General features: G+C 41.1%; 1 protein-coding gene across 1 annotated transcript; it reads right to left on the bottom strand.

The window, feature by feature from the left end:
* Nucleotides 1–15,088: 15,088 nt before the first annotated feature.
* LOC119597219 (galectin-9-like) lies at nt 15,089–18,526 on the bottom strand (the record flags this gene model as incomplete). The annotated part of the gene is given in 5 exon segments (XM_037946746.1): nt 15,089–15,980; nt 16,238–16,408; nt 16,523–16,633; nt 17,712–18,011; nt 18,316–18,526. Coding segments are annotated over 5 exon segments (919 nt in total), but the record flags the coding sequence as incomplete, so codon positions are not given.
* Nucleotides 18,527–18,684: the final 158 nt, after the last annotated feature.

Consider the following 18,684-nt stretch of genomic DNA (forward strand, 5'->3'; position numbering starts at 1 on the left):
AGGACTTGGACGAGATCTGTGAGGACGTGCGGACGAGGACGCCGCCGAGTAATCCTGGGCCAGGACTACGAGGAGGTCTAGAGGAATCCGAAGTCAAGGAGGACCTGTGCGAGACTTTCGAGGACGTGTGGACATCGAGGACGGACAGTTACACCGAGGCCAGGAGGATGAGGACAACATGGACGAGCAGCCACGAAGATGCACCAGGACAACGCACGAGAACAAGATGACCAGCCAGGTTAGGTCACCCTTGAGGCAAATCTAAGACGCCTCGAGACGAGGCTTGAGTAGGTGGCCGAGCAATGTACAATGGAGCAATCAGTATAGCAGACAGAGCCAGTGACCTCACCTCGCTCCCCCATGCTTCCTACAGCTGCTGCTATCGCTCATCCAGCTAGAACGGTCACTATTATACCGAGAATGACCTAGGCCTCAGGGAGTTCGTCGCCAGCGACCAGCGCGGGAAGGTATATCCCTCGCCGCCCTCCGGGCAAGCTGGCCTGACCGCGACCCAAAATACAACCATATATAGACATGTCTCGTGTTCTTATACTGCTTGGTGTCAAAATCTCAGAAATAAAGAGTCATGCCGCTAACAAGTATAACTACCCTCTGTTCACCATTTTACTAAGGATGATAGCCTTTTACAGAGCTGCCATACAGCTATCCTCAAACCTCAAGACCATATACCTCCAAATGTGTCCATGGTGGAATTCTGATTGCATTAAAGCACTTCGCTTAAAACGTGCAGCCCGGGGCAGTTACCGCTACAAGAGAGGTACTCCAAATAACTATCAGCCCTTATCTCCTTTAAAAGAGCTCTGCCTATCTTCGTCGTGCAAACCGGAATAGTAAAACAAATAGCTGGTGAAATTATGTTTCATCAATTACATCCTCTACAAACTATCTCAAATGTTTGGCGCCGAATCCATAAACTATCAGGCAAACATCCCCCCCATCCTGCCCCCGTCCCCCATATTCGAGATACTCTATTTCTGATCCCCTCCAAGTCGCTAATGAACAAGGGTGATTATTTCAGCCAGGGCAGTAGTGGTTCTCACCTTTCTCCACACTTCTCTCTATTAAGACCCCCAGAAAACGTACCCCCATTACCTTCACCCCATCCTCCGCTGAGTCCTATAATGCTCCATTTTCTCCTCTGAACTCATTGCTGCCCTACAATCGTGCTGCAACACTCATGAAGGGCCCCGACGGTATTCACTACCGAATGCTCCGGCAACTCCCATCTTCCTCCTTATCCTTCCTATTAAAAATTTACAAACCACATATGGACATCAGGAAATTTTTCCCTTTTTCGTAAACCCCAAATGATCTGGCCTCCGTTGTTGGTGTAGGTACAATAAACCGAAGCTATTCTTTGGGGGCATTTTTTTGAGTCGGTGGACCCGCGGTTATGTCCTTTAAATTTAAATGTAACTGGTTTTTAAGGGGCTTTTTTTAATAAACCCCTTTTCCCCTCCCCTCCCCCATTTGCTTGCTGTTTTGGGTACCCCCAAGCGTTTGTGTGATTCGTGAAAATTTATATATCCCCCGGGTTTTTTGGGCGAGCGCCCTCACAGATGCAGAAGAATCAGGTTTATTATTTTTCCCCTGGCTCGAGCCCCTTCAGTCATATATGGCATTTGGGTTTTGGGATCCCCCGTTAATATTTTTAAATTGGGGGCCTGACACGAAAGCAAAAGACTTTTTTGGGTTATTTCTATTTCTGACCCCGAGAAATTTTCTTGAAAAAAAATTTGGCAAATATTTTTTCAGGGCCCCAAATTCATTCTCGTACTTTTGCCAAAAAGGGCATTTGGTTTTTAAATGAAATTTCAAGTTTTTTTTTATAGGGGGAACCTTTAAATTTTCCCGGTTTGTGTTTTCCTTCTCTGTGTGAGGTCACCCCTCGTTTCTCATTAACGCCGCTTTTCCTCACACACGCATACACCGTCGGGTTTGAGAGTGGTTCGAACTTTATTTACAATTTTACATCTATTTTTTCTCTGGGGACGACTGTGGTTCAAATAGATCTTCGCTGTTTCGCCTTTTGCCCTTTTCCCTTTCTACTCTCATATTTATCAGAAGGTTTGGGTTTTTTTTCAAGCTAGGTCTTTGGGGACCGCACGACGTCTCCCTCTTCTATTTTCTTCTTTTCTTTGTAAAAACAAAAAAAAAGCAAAAATTTTTTTTAAAAACCCAAAAAAAATTAAAAAAAATTTTTTTTTTTTAAAAACCCGGCTATTTGGTAAAAAACCCCCCTTCTTCTCTGTTCCCCCTTCATTTTCTCTACCTGGCCCTTCGTTATGATCGGGTTTTCCCCGACTATATTTTGCATCGGACCGACCGGAAACCAAAGGGAAGATCCTGCAAATTTTCCCCGTGGGAAAAACGCCCCCGGGGGGAAAAAATCGCCAAGGCCTGCGGACCGATGTTCTTTCAGAGCAGGTGTCAAGCATTTCCTGATGTTGTGAACGGGCCCGTTCCCCTCCGAGACGCCCCGAGTTGCCCCCGCCCCCCCCCTCGAGAGGGGCCGGGCAGATCCATTCACTCCAGGACTCGTAGGCAGGTATCAGCCGCCCCGAGATGCGCCCCCCCCCGGAGGGCCCCTAGTCCGGAGAAGATTCGGGACGTGTGGACCCGTTTGGACTTGAACGAGATCTGTGAGGACGTGCGGACAGGCCCCCCGCCGGGATTAACCCTTTGGGCCGGACTACGGGGAGTCTAAAAGGTCCGAAGTAAAGAGGACCTGTGCGAGACTTTCGAGGACGGGTGGACTCAAAAGGACGGCCTTTTAACACCGGGGGGGGCCGGGGGGGAAAAAAAGTAACCAGGGGGGGGGGGCCCGGCCCCCACGAAGAGGGCACCAGGAAACGCACGAGAACAAAAATGACCAGCCGGGTTTAGGCACCCTTGAGGCAAATCTAAGACGCCTCAGGAGGTTTGAGTATTTTGGCCGGCAATGTAAAATGACCCAATCAGTAAAAGCAGACGAGCCAGTGACCTCACCTCGCCCCCCCCATGCTTCCTCAGCTCTGCTATCGCCCCTCCAGCTGAAGGTCACTACTTATCCCGAAATGACCTGGGCCCTCAGGGGTTCGTCGCCAGCGCCCCCCGGAAAGGGGTAAATACCCTCGCCGCCCTCCGGCAAGCTGGCCTGACCGCGCCCCCAACTACACCCATATATAGACTGCCCCCTTTTTTCTTATACTGCTTGGTGTAAATTTCTCAAAAATAAAGGTCTGCCTTTAACAGTTTTCCCCCCCTCTGTTCACCATTTAAACTAAGGGATATAGCCTTTTACAGGGGCGCCAAAACACTATCCCTAAAACCTAAAGCCATATACCTCCAAATTTTTTTTCCCCTTTGGGGGAAATTCTGTTTGCATTAAAGCACTTCGTTTAAAACTGTAGCCGGGGACAGTTCCCGCTACAAAGAGGTACCCCAAATTTAAACAAATCACCCCTTTATCCCCTTTAAAAGAGCATCTGCCTACTTCTTTCGTGCAATCCGAATAGTAAAAACAAATACTGGTGAAATTTGTTTCTAAATTACCCCTTTCTACTTTCTATCTCAAATTTTTGGGCGCCAAATCCTTTAAACTATCGGGGAAAAACTCCCCCCCATCCGCCCCCTTCCCCCCATATTCGGATACCTCTTTCTGATCCTCTCCGTCCTAATGAACAGGGTTGATTTTTTTCAGCCGGGCCCAGTAGTGGTTCTCGCCTTTTTTCCCACTTCCTTCTTTTAAAAGACCACCAGAAAACGAAAACCCCCTTCCCCTTCACCCCTCCTCCGCTGAGCCCTAAAATTCTCCATTTTTTTTTCTTTTGAACCCCATTGCGGGCCGCTAAAATCGTCCCGCAACCCCCCTAAAAGGCCCTGCCCGGAAATTCATTTCCCGGGAATGCTCCGGCAACTCCCTCTTCCCTCCTTACCTTCCTAAAAAAATTTTACAACCCCCATAGGGACTCAAAATTTTTTCCTTCTAATTGGGAAAGTCTTATCTTCCCTTCCTAAAACCCATAAATGGGGTCCCCTTTCCCTAAAACATCCCCCCATCGCACAAACTAGCTGCTTGTGCAAACAAATTAAGCAAATGGCGTACCCCCGCTTTTTTGTGGTATCTTGAATCTCAATCTTCTCTCCCCCTTTCCCCAAATTCCCTTTTTTTCCGCCGTGCCAAAGCCCTGACCCCCTTCTCATTTTGAGACATATTTTACATCTGCTTTGCCGCCTAAATCTGTACTAGCTATATTTTTTGTTTATAAAAAAGAATATATACGACTGGGGGAAACCATTTTTCCCAACAATTGCCCCTCTCTAGGCATAACTTTGGAAACATGGGTGTCTTCATAAAGCCCTTTTCCTCTCCCAACGCTTTTTCCGGGTAAAAATTGCCTCTGCCCATCATTCTTTCCTAAAATCAAAGGGTTTTCCCCAAAAGGGCAGTGTGCTCAGTACCTTTTTATTTCCTTCTTGCTTTAATGATTTGTCTCAGTTTTCCCCCACCAGGACCCCGGTTTCATCACTAAAATTTGATGTTTTAAAACCATCTATGCCCTGGCACTCCTACCAAACCCAAACCCTTTTTCTTCAATCTGCATTCCATCAGTATCTTCCGGGCCACAAACCAGGGCCCCCCGTTTTTCTACCTCAATCTTTCTCCACCCTTTTTCTCTCGCTCCCCAACCCCCCTTCCCCCCTTACCCCCACTTTTCCCCTATAGGGGTTTTTTCCAAACCCCAAATGCCTTTCCTCTGGAAAATTTTCCAGTTTTCCCTTTTTTTGATAAACTTTTCCTGGCAGCCCAATTTTCCCCTACACTTTAAAAAAACTCTCCGCGTCTTCGAATCTTAAAAACCCCTACCCCATATATATCATGGGCTCAGATCGCAAAATTCCCCTTTTCATTTTCATTTTACTTTGATCCTCTCCACTTTTGATTTTTAATGCCATATCTACTCCTCTGCCCCAACTTCCTCCTTGCCATCTTGATTTCATTCATCCTGGGGGGGGTCCTTTGTTTGCACTAGGGGCCTTTCGCTCCTCTTTCCAATTTTAGAGCCTGTACCTGTATCAGGCATACCATTTTCTATCTCGACGTCCCCTGCCTTTTCCCCTCTCTCCAATGCTATGTTCGGGTTCCAACCCCTTTTTTCATAAAAAACTACCCACAATCCCTCTTCTTACCTTAAGGGTTTATCTTCCCCGTTTACCTACCCCCTTTCTCCCCTCGCATGGATACCCTCCTCTCCCATTCCCCTTTCCCCCCCTCTTTCCCAAACCCCCCGTTCTCTGTCCATTCAGGCCCCCCTGGCTTATACTCACCCCCATTTTTTGGGTCTTCTGTTTTCCCCCGACCCACCCAAAATCAAATATCCCCCCTACTGTCCTTCTCACCCCATTTCCTTGACCCTGTCTCCACTAAAATTTTTCCCCTAGTATTCACGTTATACTGAGGCTCCAACCACCTCTGGGTTTCTGGTTTTGCAGTAAACTTTCCCCCCTCGTACTTTTAAAAACTCCCTTTCCCCCTGATCCATGTCCCCTTTCTACAGAACTGTATGCACTCATTTTTTTTCTCAAAAAAACATCTCACTCTCCCTTCCTCTTTTACAATTTTTTTCTGGGCTCCCCAATCATTAACTCTCATAAAATAAAACCCACCACCCAAACCCCCCTTTTTTGTAAAATCCAACGGGTTTTTCTACCTGTTTTCCTACGCCATAAAAAAATCAAATTTTCTGGGTTTCCCAGCATGTTTGGGAAACCCCGGGAATGAACCGGGAGATAAACCCAACACGCCACGCCGCTTTTCCACATCATACCAACCCCGGGTTCTCCCCGTATCCCAGCCACCGGGTTTTTACCCACCCTTTAAGACCTTTTTGTATAATCGATGGCAAACTTTTTTGGGCAAACCTCCGCACTATAAAATTTTTTTCTGTAAAAATATCAATCTCCCCGGGGGCAGTTCCATTTCATCGGAAAAAGACGTTTGGGGGGACCCCCCCTTCCTTGGAATTCCCCCAAAGCCCCGTCCACCCTTTTTCCTTATGTTGTTTTCCCCCTTTTAAAACCCCACTCCTATTGTCCCTTCTCACGTTTTTTAAACAACCCGTACCTTGCTTTCCCCCCCCATCCCCCCTTCACCCACCTCCCAAACCCATCAGACATCCTTACAGAAAAACTTTCTGCTTCACAACCTATTTTCTTTCCCCAAAAGCATACATACCTTCATCTAACTCCCTTTTCCCCACCCGACCCAACCCTTTCCCCACCAAATTTTCCTTTTCCCCCGCTTAGACAACTAATTTACTAAATCAAACCCCCCTTTCCCAACATTAACTATAGGGTCATGACCCTTTGTGTCTACACTTTTTTCTTGCTTTTAAAAAACCCTTAACCCTTAAAATTAACCATGCCCTCTCTCTCTCGACAACCCTGCCCCCTCTCTCTCCCATGCCCTTCCCCCTCTTTCCCCCCCCCAGGCGATCTCTGCTTCCCACCCTTTTTTTTTCTTCTCCACGTTTACCTACTCCTGTCTCATTTTGCATGGATACCTCTTTTTTCAAATTCCCCCCCTTTTTCAAAGTAAAGGGTTTTGTTTTCCCGTCAAGCTTTTAAATCCGACCTCTTTTCCCTTTCCCGTGCATTCCTCCGGGATCCTGTTTTTCCGATTTCTAAAACACCTCCGGTACTGGGGGTTTTTTTAGTTGTCTTCCCCCTTTTGGTAAAATTTAAAAACCCCCCCCCCTCCTGATCCATTGGGCCTTAAAATCCAGAAAATGTCCGGGGCTTTTTTTCGCCTATCCCTATCTTTTTATTTAAAACCCGTGCCCCTCGCCACCCCCTTGGGCTGTAAGATTCCGGACTGGGTTTTTCACTGTCGTACCAAAAAATCTGTCAGGTTTTGCTGGTGGGTCAGTCAAGTTGGAATCCCGCAATGACCCAGTGGGCAGCCTACTGCATCCCCCCCAATTAAAGCCCTCACTTTTTAAAACCTTCCTTTTTGCTGGCTCATCATTACATTATAACCATCACCATCATCATTACTCATTTAGGACGGTTAAATTTTGGCGAGGGGAAATTTTCCATACGAAATGGAAAGAGAAGGGGGAAAGGGGGGGTAGAATAGTAAGTGAGGTGAAAGTTGCCAGCGGCCTATCAAAGCAACCCGCCCTGGGGGGGGGGGGGGTTAGAAAATGGTACATATAAAGGGATGAGAAAAGGAAAAATTGGGAAAAAGGGCTGAACTGACCATGAAAATCTAAAAGGAGAGAAAGGGAACCTGGAGAGACAGGGGCAATGCATAAACAATTGTGTGTGTATGTTTAAAGTCTGTGAGGCGATCTGAAAATTTAAAAATAAAAAGGTCCGTTGTGGAGGAAAACGTTCTAAGGATCGGCCAAGGGTTTTTTGATGAAGAATTAATCCGAAGCAGTTAAAAACACCAAATATGAGGAAAAGGGGGCTGGAGTTTTGGGAAATTTGATTTTCAAAGGGAACAAAAATCAATGGGGTGGGAAGGGGAGAAGTGACTGAAATAACTGTTTATCCAACGGCGAAGAAAGGGTGCAAAATTTAAATGTGCACGGAAACTGTCTGAAAGGTAGGGATGACATACTGTTTTTTCTGATGGATAAGTAAGAAAATAAAGGGGGTGGACGAAAGACCAAAAAGGTAGGAGGGGGGGGGGGAAACTGGTGTCTGAGATTTGGGGGCAAGGGGAAGGGGGAGTAGTTTTGTGGGGAGGGGAAAAGGGGGGAAACCTTTAGTTTGTCATCAGCGGGTTAAATGCAGGGAGGGAGAGGGAAACGTGTTTGGGCCGCAGCAAGATTCAGTGCCTGGGGTTTAGAATGGGGAAAAGAAATTTTACTGAGGAAGGTAGGAGGTAAAGTTTGGGGAAATAAGATGTAGGGATGGGGATAGGGTAGGTTTTTAGAACATCCCTTGGGGGAGGGGGGAGGGGAAGAGCGAGCGACATTACTGTAGTAGGGAGTAAAAGAGAAACCTTGATGATGTGCTTCCTGTCTGGCTGCACGTAGAGTGAGACCAAATCTGAATCTGAGAGTTGCCACCTCAGTCTCAAACTTGTAGGTGGGGTAGCCCCTATAAAACACATTATGGGGACAGCCACAGTTGGCACATTTGCATGACTGTACAGAGCAGTTTGATCGGTTATAACCAGGTTGGGCACATAGGTGGCATCTGGCTATGGAACGATAGTGTTTGGCAGGATGTCCTAAACGCCAACAGTTTTGACACTAACGGGGTAAGGTAAGGTAAGGTCGGACAGGGAGGGATTCTCCACCAATGTAAACATTAAAGGGAAGGTCATGTCTACGGAAAGTAATTTTGACAATGTTGGTGGGGTTCTTATGGTGACCTTTAGGAGGAATGGAGTAACACTGTAGTGATATCACATCGTAGTCCGTGAGGCAGGCGAGTAAGTCTCCACAATCTGACCAATTTTTAAAAATAAATTGGGCAGTTTGCTGGGGAGATAGAGACAGTTCTGGTACAAGTATTGAGGGTTGGATGAGGTTCTGCAGGAATGGGGCTAGATCAGTTGATAATGCTATAGCTTGGGTTTCAGATGTAACTGTGATGAGACGATTAAGGAGCTGCCGGGGGGGATCATGAAAAATCGGTCCCATTTGGCTGGGCTAAATAGAGTGGATAATGTATTAGTAGGGACTGAGGAGAGGGTAGTAGTTGCAGTATTCCGAGTCGTGGTCCAAGGAGAGCCTGGGGTCGGGGAACCGGGAGAGTTAGTAGGGCTATTTGATGAAGGGGTAAATCTCATTGTTCCTAACAAGGGTATAACATCTTCATTATGGTAAGCCTAGAGTATGTTGGGGAGAGAAAACAGTCCACCCCTCAGGGTCCCCTTGAGGGGTAAGGGCTAAACAACTAAAATGGGAATAACGTGCCCAAGGCTCCCTCAGGCCGTTCAGGACTGACACAAAGTCAGTCTTTCATCCTTTCAGCATGGCTCTCACACCTTAGGAAGTGGATAGTAGAAGGGTTGGAGAAGGGATGGAAACGAACAGCAGGTGGTGAAAAAGACCATGCAAAATTAGTTGAGACGAGGGTTGAGGCCCAAGGCAGGGGAGATCTGCAGCATTGGGTCCCAGTCCTTGCCTCCTAAGTCCCTATAACAACGAGCAAGGGATTAGGGGGAACTAGTGCAGGTATAACTGATACTGGAGGTTATTGGTGCCAATATTTCTGTGCATGCATTGAAATATCGATATAAGTAGTCTATGTGGCCGCAAGGGTGCAACATATAGCTACTGTTTACTGCACATTAAGAAATATGGCAACATAATCTCTCTAATCTAAGGATCTATTCTTCTTAAAGACAGTGATATTTAAGACTCAAATTATATTCAGATTAACTTGATGTGTTAGATATCAAAGGTCATGGAGCACTATAGAAAGGTGTAATACGAAAAAGGCAAGGAGGGGGATTGATGATGATAAACTGTGCTATATGCCATAAGTCATATCACAGTTTGGGAAGGTAGGGACTAACAATGGTGATTAGATCCAAGTTGTCAAAGGAAGAAGTGTGAGATTCTACACGGTGTTTGTAGGTAAGGTAGGGATTGGCAGGAGAATTTTTTTCAGGAAAAATGTCAGGAGGGAGAGAATCCAGGGAAAGGGGTTGTTTTGACAAAGGGGGAATCGGAAGGAATAATGGGGAAGGGGGGGATGGGATGTGTTGGGACGGAGTGGGAGGAAGTCGTGTAGGGAGAACATGAGAAGGATGATGATGAATGTCGGCAGTTAGTTTGAGTGTCGAAGGAATGGGAGCAGAGAAGTTGGAGGATGGATGAAGTGTAGACATGTTATCTTGGGTCATGATTACATAATTTTGAATGCCTTCGAGTGCTTCTGAAGTGGAGTTGGTTGGGGAGGACTGAGAAATAAAGGTTTCCTTATGAGGGGGAGAAAAGGGGCCAGATGTTTGAGGGGTGGAAGGAGAGGTTAATGTAAAAGACGATGAGGTGGAATGTTGAACTTGTCTTGTGCGATGAGTTGGGTGAGGAGGATGTAAAGATTGGGAGTGTCTGGATTTAGAATGGCAAAAGAATTTGTCTGGGAGAGGGAAGGGGTAGAAGTGGGATGAGGAAGAGATACTGGGGATGATGGAGAAACATCTTAAGAAGGAGGGGAAGGGGTTGGGGTGGAGTAAAGGTACGGTGTAGGGAGTAAGAGAAAAACCTTGTCTGTGTGTTTCCTGCCAGGCCTCATGTAAAGTTAGGCCAGGATTGAATCTGAGAATTGTCACCTGAGACTCAAACTAGTAGGTAGGGCAACCCTACCTGTGGAGTGGCAGAGTTTGGCAGAATGGCTTTGATGCCATCAATTTTGACATTTATGAGGGATGGTTGATATGGTAATCCATCATAGTCCAAGAGGCAGGTGAGCAGGTCTTCTTCACAATCGGACCAATCCTTGTTGTAGAGAGAGCAGTTTGTTGGGGAGATGGAGACAGTTCCAGAGGTTGGGCAGGAAAGGGTTTGCCAGTGAAGTCAGTTACGGTTAATGATGCTTTAGTTTGGGATTCTCATGTAACTGTGACAAGGTGGGAATGATCGGGGTAGCGGCGGAGGGAAACTTTGCCTACTTGTTTTTGGTGGCATTTCTGGAAGAGGAAAGTGTAGTCAGAGTAAGGGGCTGTAGAGGGGATCAAGAAACATCAATCCCAATTGGCTGGGCTAAACAGAGTATTCAAAAGGTTTGTAGAAGTGGGGGTAGTAGAAGGGTGGGGACATGTGGAAGTTGGAGTAGTGTTGAGAGAGGTAGTTCTGGGAGAGGTGGACAATAAGGCTGCAGAGTAACAATAAGGGGGGAGGGTGCAGTTGATGAAGAAAGCTGTGGGGTAAACAATGTTGGGAGGAGGAATGTTTTCTGGAGGGGGACAATATGGACTGAAGTGATAGTATTCACTGAGGAGGGGGCAATAGTAACAGTGTTGAGAGAGCCTGGAGTCTAGGGGTAGGGAGAATTTGAGGCTAGATGATAAAGGGGGACAAGCCCTTAATAAGGGTGCAAAATCTTCATTACTGGCCATTGTAAGCCTTGAATAAGTTAGGGAGAGAAATCATCAACCCCTCAGGGTCTGTGGGAAGAGTAAGGGAACGACAACTAAACAGGCCATTCAGGACTGGTACAAAGTCAGCCTTTCATCCTTTCAACATGGCTCTCACACCTTAGGAAGTAGATAGCAGGGGTTGGAGAAGAGAGAGAAACTGACAGGGAAAGAAGAAAAGATTGCAAAATTAGTTGAGTAGAGAACTGAGGCCCAAGGCAGGGATCCCCAACATTGGTCCCAGTCTTCGTCTCCCACAGAAACAATGGGCAAGAGATTGGGGGGACAAAATGTTAAGGTGGTTACTGAAAACAATGTTTGAATAAATGTTTAATGGTATTAACTGTAAAATTATAACAAAACTCTTGCAACTAAAGGGACAAAGAGATCAAGAGATAATGTTCACTTTGGAAGCCTTGATAGAGAATACCCATTATATGAGCAAATAAAATGGTGAACATTCTTTATATATATATATATATATATATATATATATATATATATATATATATATATATATATATATATATATATATATATATATATATATATATATTTTTTTTTTTTTTTTTTTTTTTTTTTTTTTTATACTTGCATTTCAATAACATGAAATGGAAAGGCCAATCCCTCACAAATGAGCTAAAGGAAGCCAAGTAACTTACAAACAAGAATATTTCAGATAAATCTAAAAGTTAAAAAACTATGTTTTGCCTTACTAAAATAGCTGATAACCATTAAGAATTAAGAATTTCACCGTATATCATTTACCGAGATAGTACAGGCTTAGATGAGAGTGGATAAAGTGGTGGCTGGCAGATGCACATGCAATATTTTGGGACCATCTCTGAGGAGTTAAAACCATATACCAGGAAGAATTATGAACAGATGTTATCAGTCATAGAGTATATTCTTTATCAAGAATTTAGTTAGTTACACAAAAATAAAAGATGGTGAGGAGGAAAAGATGATCTTCACAAATAATTAACAAACAAATCGAGTCAAAATACTGTTTAGGGAACAACTTGACATACAACCTTTGTAAATCAAAAAGATATAAAACTAGTTGCTGGACCATGTAAGTTAGTTGGAAGCAAGGTAGACATTAATTAAAACATATTTTGCCATACATTACATTTCACAAATTTACATACCACTTATTTTCTTTTGCTTTGTATTGTAGATGCTATAAAAATTATAAAATATTTTTCTTAATTTTTCCAGTGGTATTGGGCTCCATATCAATGATTTAAATGGTTTAGGGTTTAGCATATAAAATAAACTACCAATAATTCAGACTGCATTCCATAACAATGATTAATGCTATTTCTTAATTACTTTTGGATGCAAAGAATTCTGAAACAATCACTGTATCAGCATGGGTTAACAGAGATGTTTATTACACAAATAATACAAAACAATTATATCCTTCAACAATGTATCATCAATTGTACAAAATTCAACATTATGAATTGACAGTGCAAATGCTCTATGTCTTAACAAAACTACTTAACAGTAGATAATTTTTTTTTAGTTATCTTGCTTGATAAAACTTGTATGTGATATAATTTGAACACAGACATAAATTTTCTGATAATTCAATTTGCAATATACTAATAGATTGAAATTATGTACCAAATCTCTATCTTTTACCACAAACACAGATGAAAATTTGATATCCAAACCTCAAGTAGGGAAAAAAATACCTAAAACATTAATATTAAGTAGACACTATGAGTAACAAACATCTTCATTACAGATGTTATCCTTTATCCACTATTATATGCTTTCATTGCACTATACAAATTTTTTTGTGTGAATAATGCATAACAAGGTTTAGACGAAGTTTATAATGTCCTTATCTCTACACAGTGAGGGAACCACTTCTCTTGGGGACGGAATAAATTTCATAGATATATTCTAAACATAAATTCAAGGAAGTATTTAATAAATCTACAGACAGTTTAAGAGAAACCATCTTTGCTTACTCAAAAGATCATGTGTGGGGCATATGATAATATTTGAGAAACTGAATACAAAACCCTTAAACTTCCCTCAACAAACACCAGCGTTTAACATACTTTTGCCTTTTTCTAATTATATAAGTAAGAAGGCACAATATTATCAGTAGAAACACTGACTAGCTCATTGAAGAAAGGACCTTTGATAAGAACCAAGAAGTCTATCAATAGTGCACAATTATGATATTGCACTTTTATATAGTGTATGTATGAGTATATTCTAGATAAAGCCACTTACAATATCTCCTGAGAATAAGCAATATGCCATACTGTTTGTGGATACAAATGGTACAGCTTTTTGATTGCATACAAATATATCAATGTGAAAGCCAGGAGATGAGGTGACTACCTCTCTGTGGGCATTTAGAGTGTAGCCCACCTGCATATATCTAGGTAAGTATGTTTTGATTATCATGCATTAAGAATCTAGCTTCTGACAGATTTTGTATGGTTTAACAGACTGATTAGTGAAAATTAAGAAAAAAACACAAGTTCTATAGAAACAGTTGCTTAAGCAGCATAACTGACTCTACTTACTAAATGCTAATTCTATATAATGTTATTGTGATTATACATAAGGCAGCACCTATTACATTAAGATACCTGCAACAATATAAAATATCTGTCCCTACAGTTGTCTGGTATATACATGAAAAGAAACATCTGTCCAGTAATAGTATATAATATATCATTATGATAATTATTAATATCATATGCCAGTGAAGTTAGTCTACAGATTTAACAAAAAAAAAAAAAGGAACAAATTTTGCATTAAGAAACCATTAAGAACAATTGTTAGGACTGAAAGTTTGGGAAAAGCAAAAGAAACATTTTCAGAAACTTTAAAAACTTATGCAAACAATTAAACTTTGTGCATTAATTGTATCTTATATTTTGAGGTGTTGGAAACACGTAAACTGTGAGATAAATGCATAGCAAAGCAATTCATATTAAACAAAGAAAACTGTATCATGAAATTGCATTTGCGTGTGTGTGTGTGTGTGTGTGTGTGTGTGTGTGTGTGTGTGTGTGTGTGTGTGTTGTGTGTGTGTGTGTGTGTGTTGTGTGTGTGTGTGTGTGGTGTGTGTGTGTGTGTGTGTTGTGGGTTTGTGTGTTGTGGTGTGTGGTTGTGTGTGTGTGTGTGTTTGTGTGTGTGTGTGTGTGTTTGTGTGTGTTGTGTGTGTTTGTTGGTGTGTGTGTGTGTGTGTTTGGTGTGTGTGTGTATGTGTGTGTGGTGATTTTGTGTGTGTGGGGTGTGTGTGATTGTGAGTGTGTGTAAGGTGAGTGTGTTGTGTATAGAGTGAGTACTGGGTAGTGTGTGAAGTTTTGTGTATATATTATGAATATTATATATATAATAATATACATATACATTTAATTACAATATATATATATATATATATATATATAATATTATATATATATATATAAATATATATAATATTATATATATAATATATATATATATTATAATATATATAATATAATATACATATATTATATTATATATAATATATAATTATATATTATATATTATAATATTATATTATACATATATATATATATATACATATATATCATACACATACATATAATATTAATTACATATACACATATATATTATACATATACATATATATTATACATATACATATATATATATATATATATATATATATATATATATATATATATATATATATATACATATATATACATATATATTATACATATATATACATATATATTACTATATACTATATATACTATATATATATAATATATATATATATATATATATATTATGAAAAGAAAAATGGCAAACAATTCTTGGAATGGGCTAATCTGGCATGGTGCTTAGGCACCTATGGAGCCATCCATGTGTAAACAACATTCACAAAAGAAATCTAGATGTACAGACAGTGCATGTACCTGGCACCAATGGGTTAAATGTTATATGCAATATAGAATATCTTTACTTTTATATTTTGTATTATACAACAATAGGTAACCAATGTTGTTTCATAAAACAGTCTCTTAGCTATGCACTTAATACTGTATTAACATTCCTAAATAATCTATAAGTTTCCAAGTTCTCCCTATGGAACAAAATGGTAGGGGCAGTATACAAAAAAACTATTCACATGAGATTTTCAAATAATTAATAGGTTATTTATCTAATTTAAAATATATAGATATCTATATGTGTATATATGTATATACCTCTATGAAAGAGTCCAACAAAATATAACTCAAAATGTGTAATGCGTACTAAGCATTACCAATTCCATATTACAGGTTGAACCTCACCTGTCTGGGAAGTCTGGAACCCAGTGAGGATTAGGATATAAAAGACAAAATACATACACTGAAGCATATTACTGATAAATGAGGTAAAATATTGGTAATCCAAGGCAATACAATAGCTTCAGCCACTATAAGGCAGCTGTGATAGATGTTAAAAATATGGAGTGGTGGTGATGCCAAACCTGGCTGAGCGATGGTCATGCAAACTAATTACTGCCAGATTGAAATCACTGCCCTAATACATTAAAAGTGCTGGGCCAGTGACTGCCTGACATGTGAGGTTCAAAATTTACTTTATAACAGATATAATATGCTATAATAGGAATATGTATGACAAAAAAAGAATAAAAGGTTTTATAAAGCAAAACTGGCCAAATATTCAGTCACAGACACCATAACCCACCACTAAGCAAATCAACAGTTCACTCTTCTTCACTGGAGCCTGAAGAGGAGGAAGACCCATGATGGAAGCCTTTGTGCATCATGTACCCTCCTCCAGCAAGGGCTCCCAGGCCGGCCAGTGGCACGCCATATTTCATGGCTTTACTCTGTTAACAAAGAGAAAGCAGAACATTACAATAAAATCTATATTCCTCTGATAAAGAAAGAGAAAGTAGAATACTACAATAAAATCTATATTCCTCTGATAAACAAAGAGAAGGCAGAGCATGACAATAAAATTTATATTCCTAATTGGGCATTACTGAAATAAAATAAACACTACACATATTAATTCTACAAATATCCATTAATAAACTCTTCACATTCAAATTACAACAAAAAAATTCATCTAGATTATACATACTGGCTTTGAGAGCATTTTGGCTCCTGCAAGAGCTCCTCCAACACCCAGGGCCTTGTTCAGAATTCCTCCACCATGGGAGCCCCCATGGCCAGGGTATCCTCCACCTGGGTATCCACCACCTGGGTATCCACCACCTGGGTATCCACCACCTGGGTATCCACCCTTGGATTTCTGAAATTATGGTTTCTATCTTCAGGGGTAGTCAACTTATAAAAATTCATAACATGTAGAGGCATTATTTGCTTATAACAAGCTGCAATTGCCCAGAAATTCGTACAAACTCACCCCAATTAAGTGTGATGCTCCTAGGGCCCCTGCAAGGGCTGTCCCTGCACCTGCTGCCATACCCAATAATCCTTTGGCACCACCACTTCCTGACCCATGGTGTTGGGGTGACTGAGGGCAGGAAGGTTGGCACATTATAATCAGATGTCTTTAAAAAATTTGTGTGTCTAGTTTAAGGTTAATTACATCAACATCTAGCTACATAAAAAAACCCACTGTGTAATTACTTAAAGTCTGGACCATTTCACCTTTTATATGACAAAGTGTATCAAGCAATAAAACCATCTTTTTATGTTCTTAGAGTACATAAGTTCACAATTTAAAAATAAAGTTACACTATTACACAAAATTTCAGAGTCAAAGGAAAGGCATTCACAAAATTAAAACAAGGTTTAAAAATCATTGTAATTTTGTATAAAAAAAACACTTTACAATTAATCCTTACATAAATAAATAGATTCCAGCTTTGTCACTGGTGATCAACAATTTAGACATCAATGCTAGAATCTCAGCACATCAATTTATTGTGTCCTGGCAGACTAGCATTCAAAAGTGCATCTGCTTTTGAGAAATGCAAGTGAAACAGCTGTTAAAATCATCTGAATAGTCAAATATATTAGCATCAAGGATACATACTTTCTATTATAACTGGTAGTATTTGTTGCTGCTACCTGTATACAGCATCTGGCTATTCAGTTATTAATGACAATGGTTTCTTACACATTTCACAAAATTGGGTACACTGTTGACTCCCATAATGCCACAGCAAGATACTCTGGCTTACTATCATAATAAATAAAACTGATATTCAATGCTGATATGTGCTCCACTGCTTAGGTGGGTTGCTGGGCAGCAAGCAAAATGCAGCATACTTTTGGCACAGAATGGTTGCCAGAACACGGCCAATATTACCCAGAGCAAATGGGTTATGCAAAGCAGTAAGATTACCAGTTAAAATTCCGCATGATTCTTTTTTATTTTGTTCAGTTTCAGAGAATTCATTCTTTAGATTATATAATTTATCCTATAATTTCTTAATCTATTTTCTAACCTTTCATATGAGAAATCTACTGAGAGGCCAAAGTGTACTTGCTAGATAAAAGTTACCATATTGCTAAGACCTGCCTAAGAGTAAAAAGCAATTACTCTTCATCACAAGTTTTCATCCTTTTTCTGTTGAAAGACTCACCCCATATTGACCAGGAGGTGCTGCTTGTTGCTGATACGGCTGGTTAGGATACATTGGAGGAGCATAGCCAGGACCCCCTGAGTAAGGTGGAGGAGGCCCATAGTTAGGCTGTGGAGGATATGGACCACCAGCACCAGGAGCACCATAGGGAGGCTGCACAGGAGGTGGAGGAGCTGAGTCCTCAATCCAGACACAGGCAAGAGTGATATCTTGGCTTGAGGAGGCAACATTGATGTAATTCATCGTAGCTGGGTTGGTCCGATGGCTGAATTCAGCAAAATGTTGCTGATTCAAGGCAATCTGAAATAGGTGCATGTGCAATATACAATTCAATCATTTTTGGATTCCTCTCTACACAATAACAATGTATGTTATAAAAACACCTTTGTTCTTAATTTACCTGCCATTCCTAAGTTTAACAAAAGTGATAAATGATCCTTGTACTAACCAGCGACTTCTTATCAGACTTAACAAATTCATTATTAGAATCATGAATTAATATAACAGCACAAAATGAGCCAAAACTTTAAATCACTTTCCTCAGAAAATAACAAACATCATCAAAACTTATGCTCCCAAATCTTCAGCACCTCCTGTGCCTTACCTTGAAACACATTGGATCACAGAGGATGGTCATTTCAAAGTTCTGTCCCTGTGCAAAAGCAACTGAGCCTGAAGCTTCTTCCACACCCCAACCAGCTGCTCGTGTGAAGGCATTTCTTCCTATTATACCTTCTAGCACACGGCCATATATACAGAGACCAATCTCATCGGCTGGATCACCACTGGGCCCAGATTGGAACTTCACTACTAAACTGAAATATTATAAAGGTAAATCAAGCTTAAATACTGAGTCACTTTGTTTTTAATCACCTGCGTACACTCACACCTCAGTTTTACGGACCTCCATTTAATGGACATCAGAAGCAATGGACAAAATCTGGAGTAGCCAACTCAGTCTGTAAGTCGAGTA

The sequence above is a fragment of the Penaeus monodon genome, chromosome 39, assembly GCF_015228065.2.
Source record: "Penaeus monodon isolate SGIC_2016 chromosome 39, NSTDA_Pmon_1, whole genome shotgun sequence".
In the NCBI taxonomy this organism is placed as follows: domain Eukaryota; kingdom Metazoa; phylum Arthropoda; class Malacostraca; order Decapoda; family Penaeidae; genus Penaeus; species Penaeus monodon.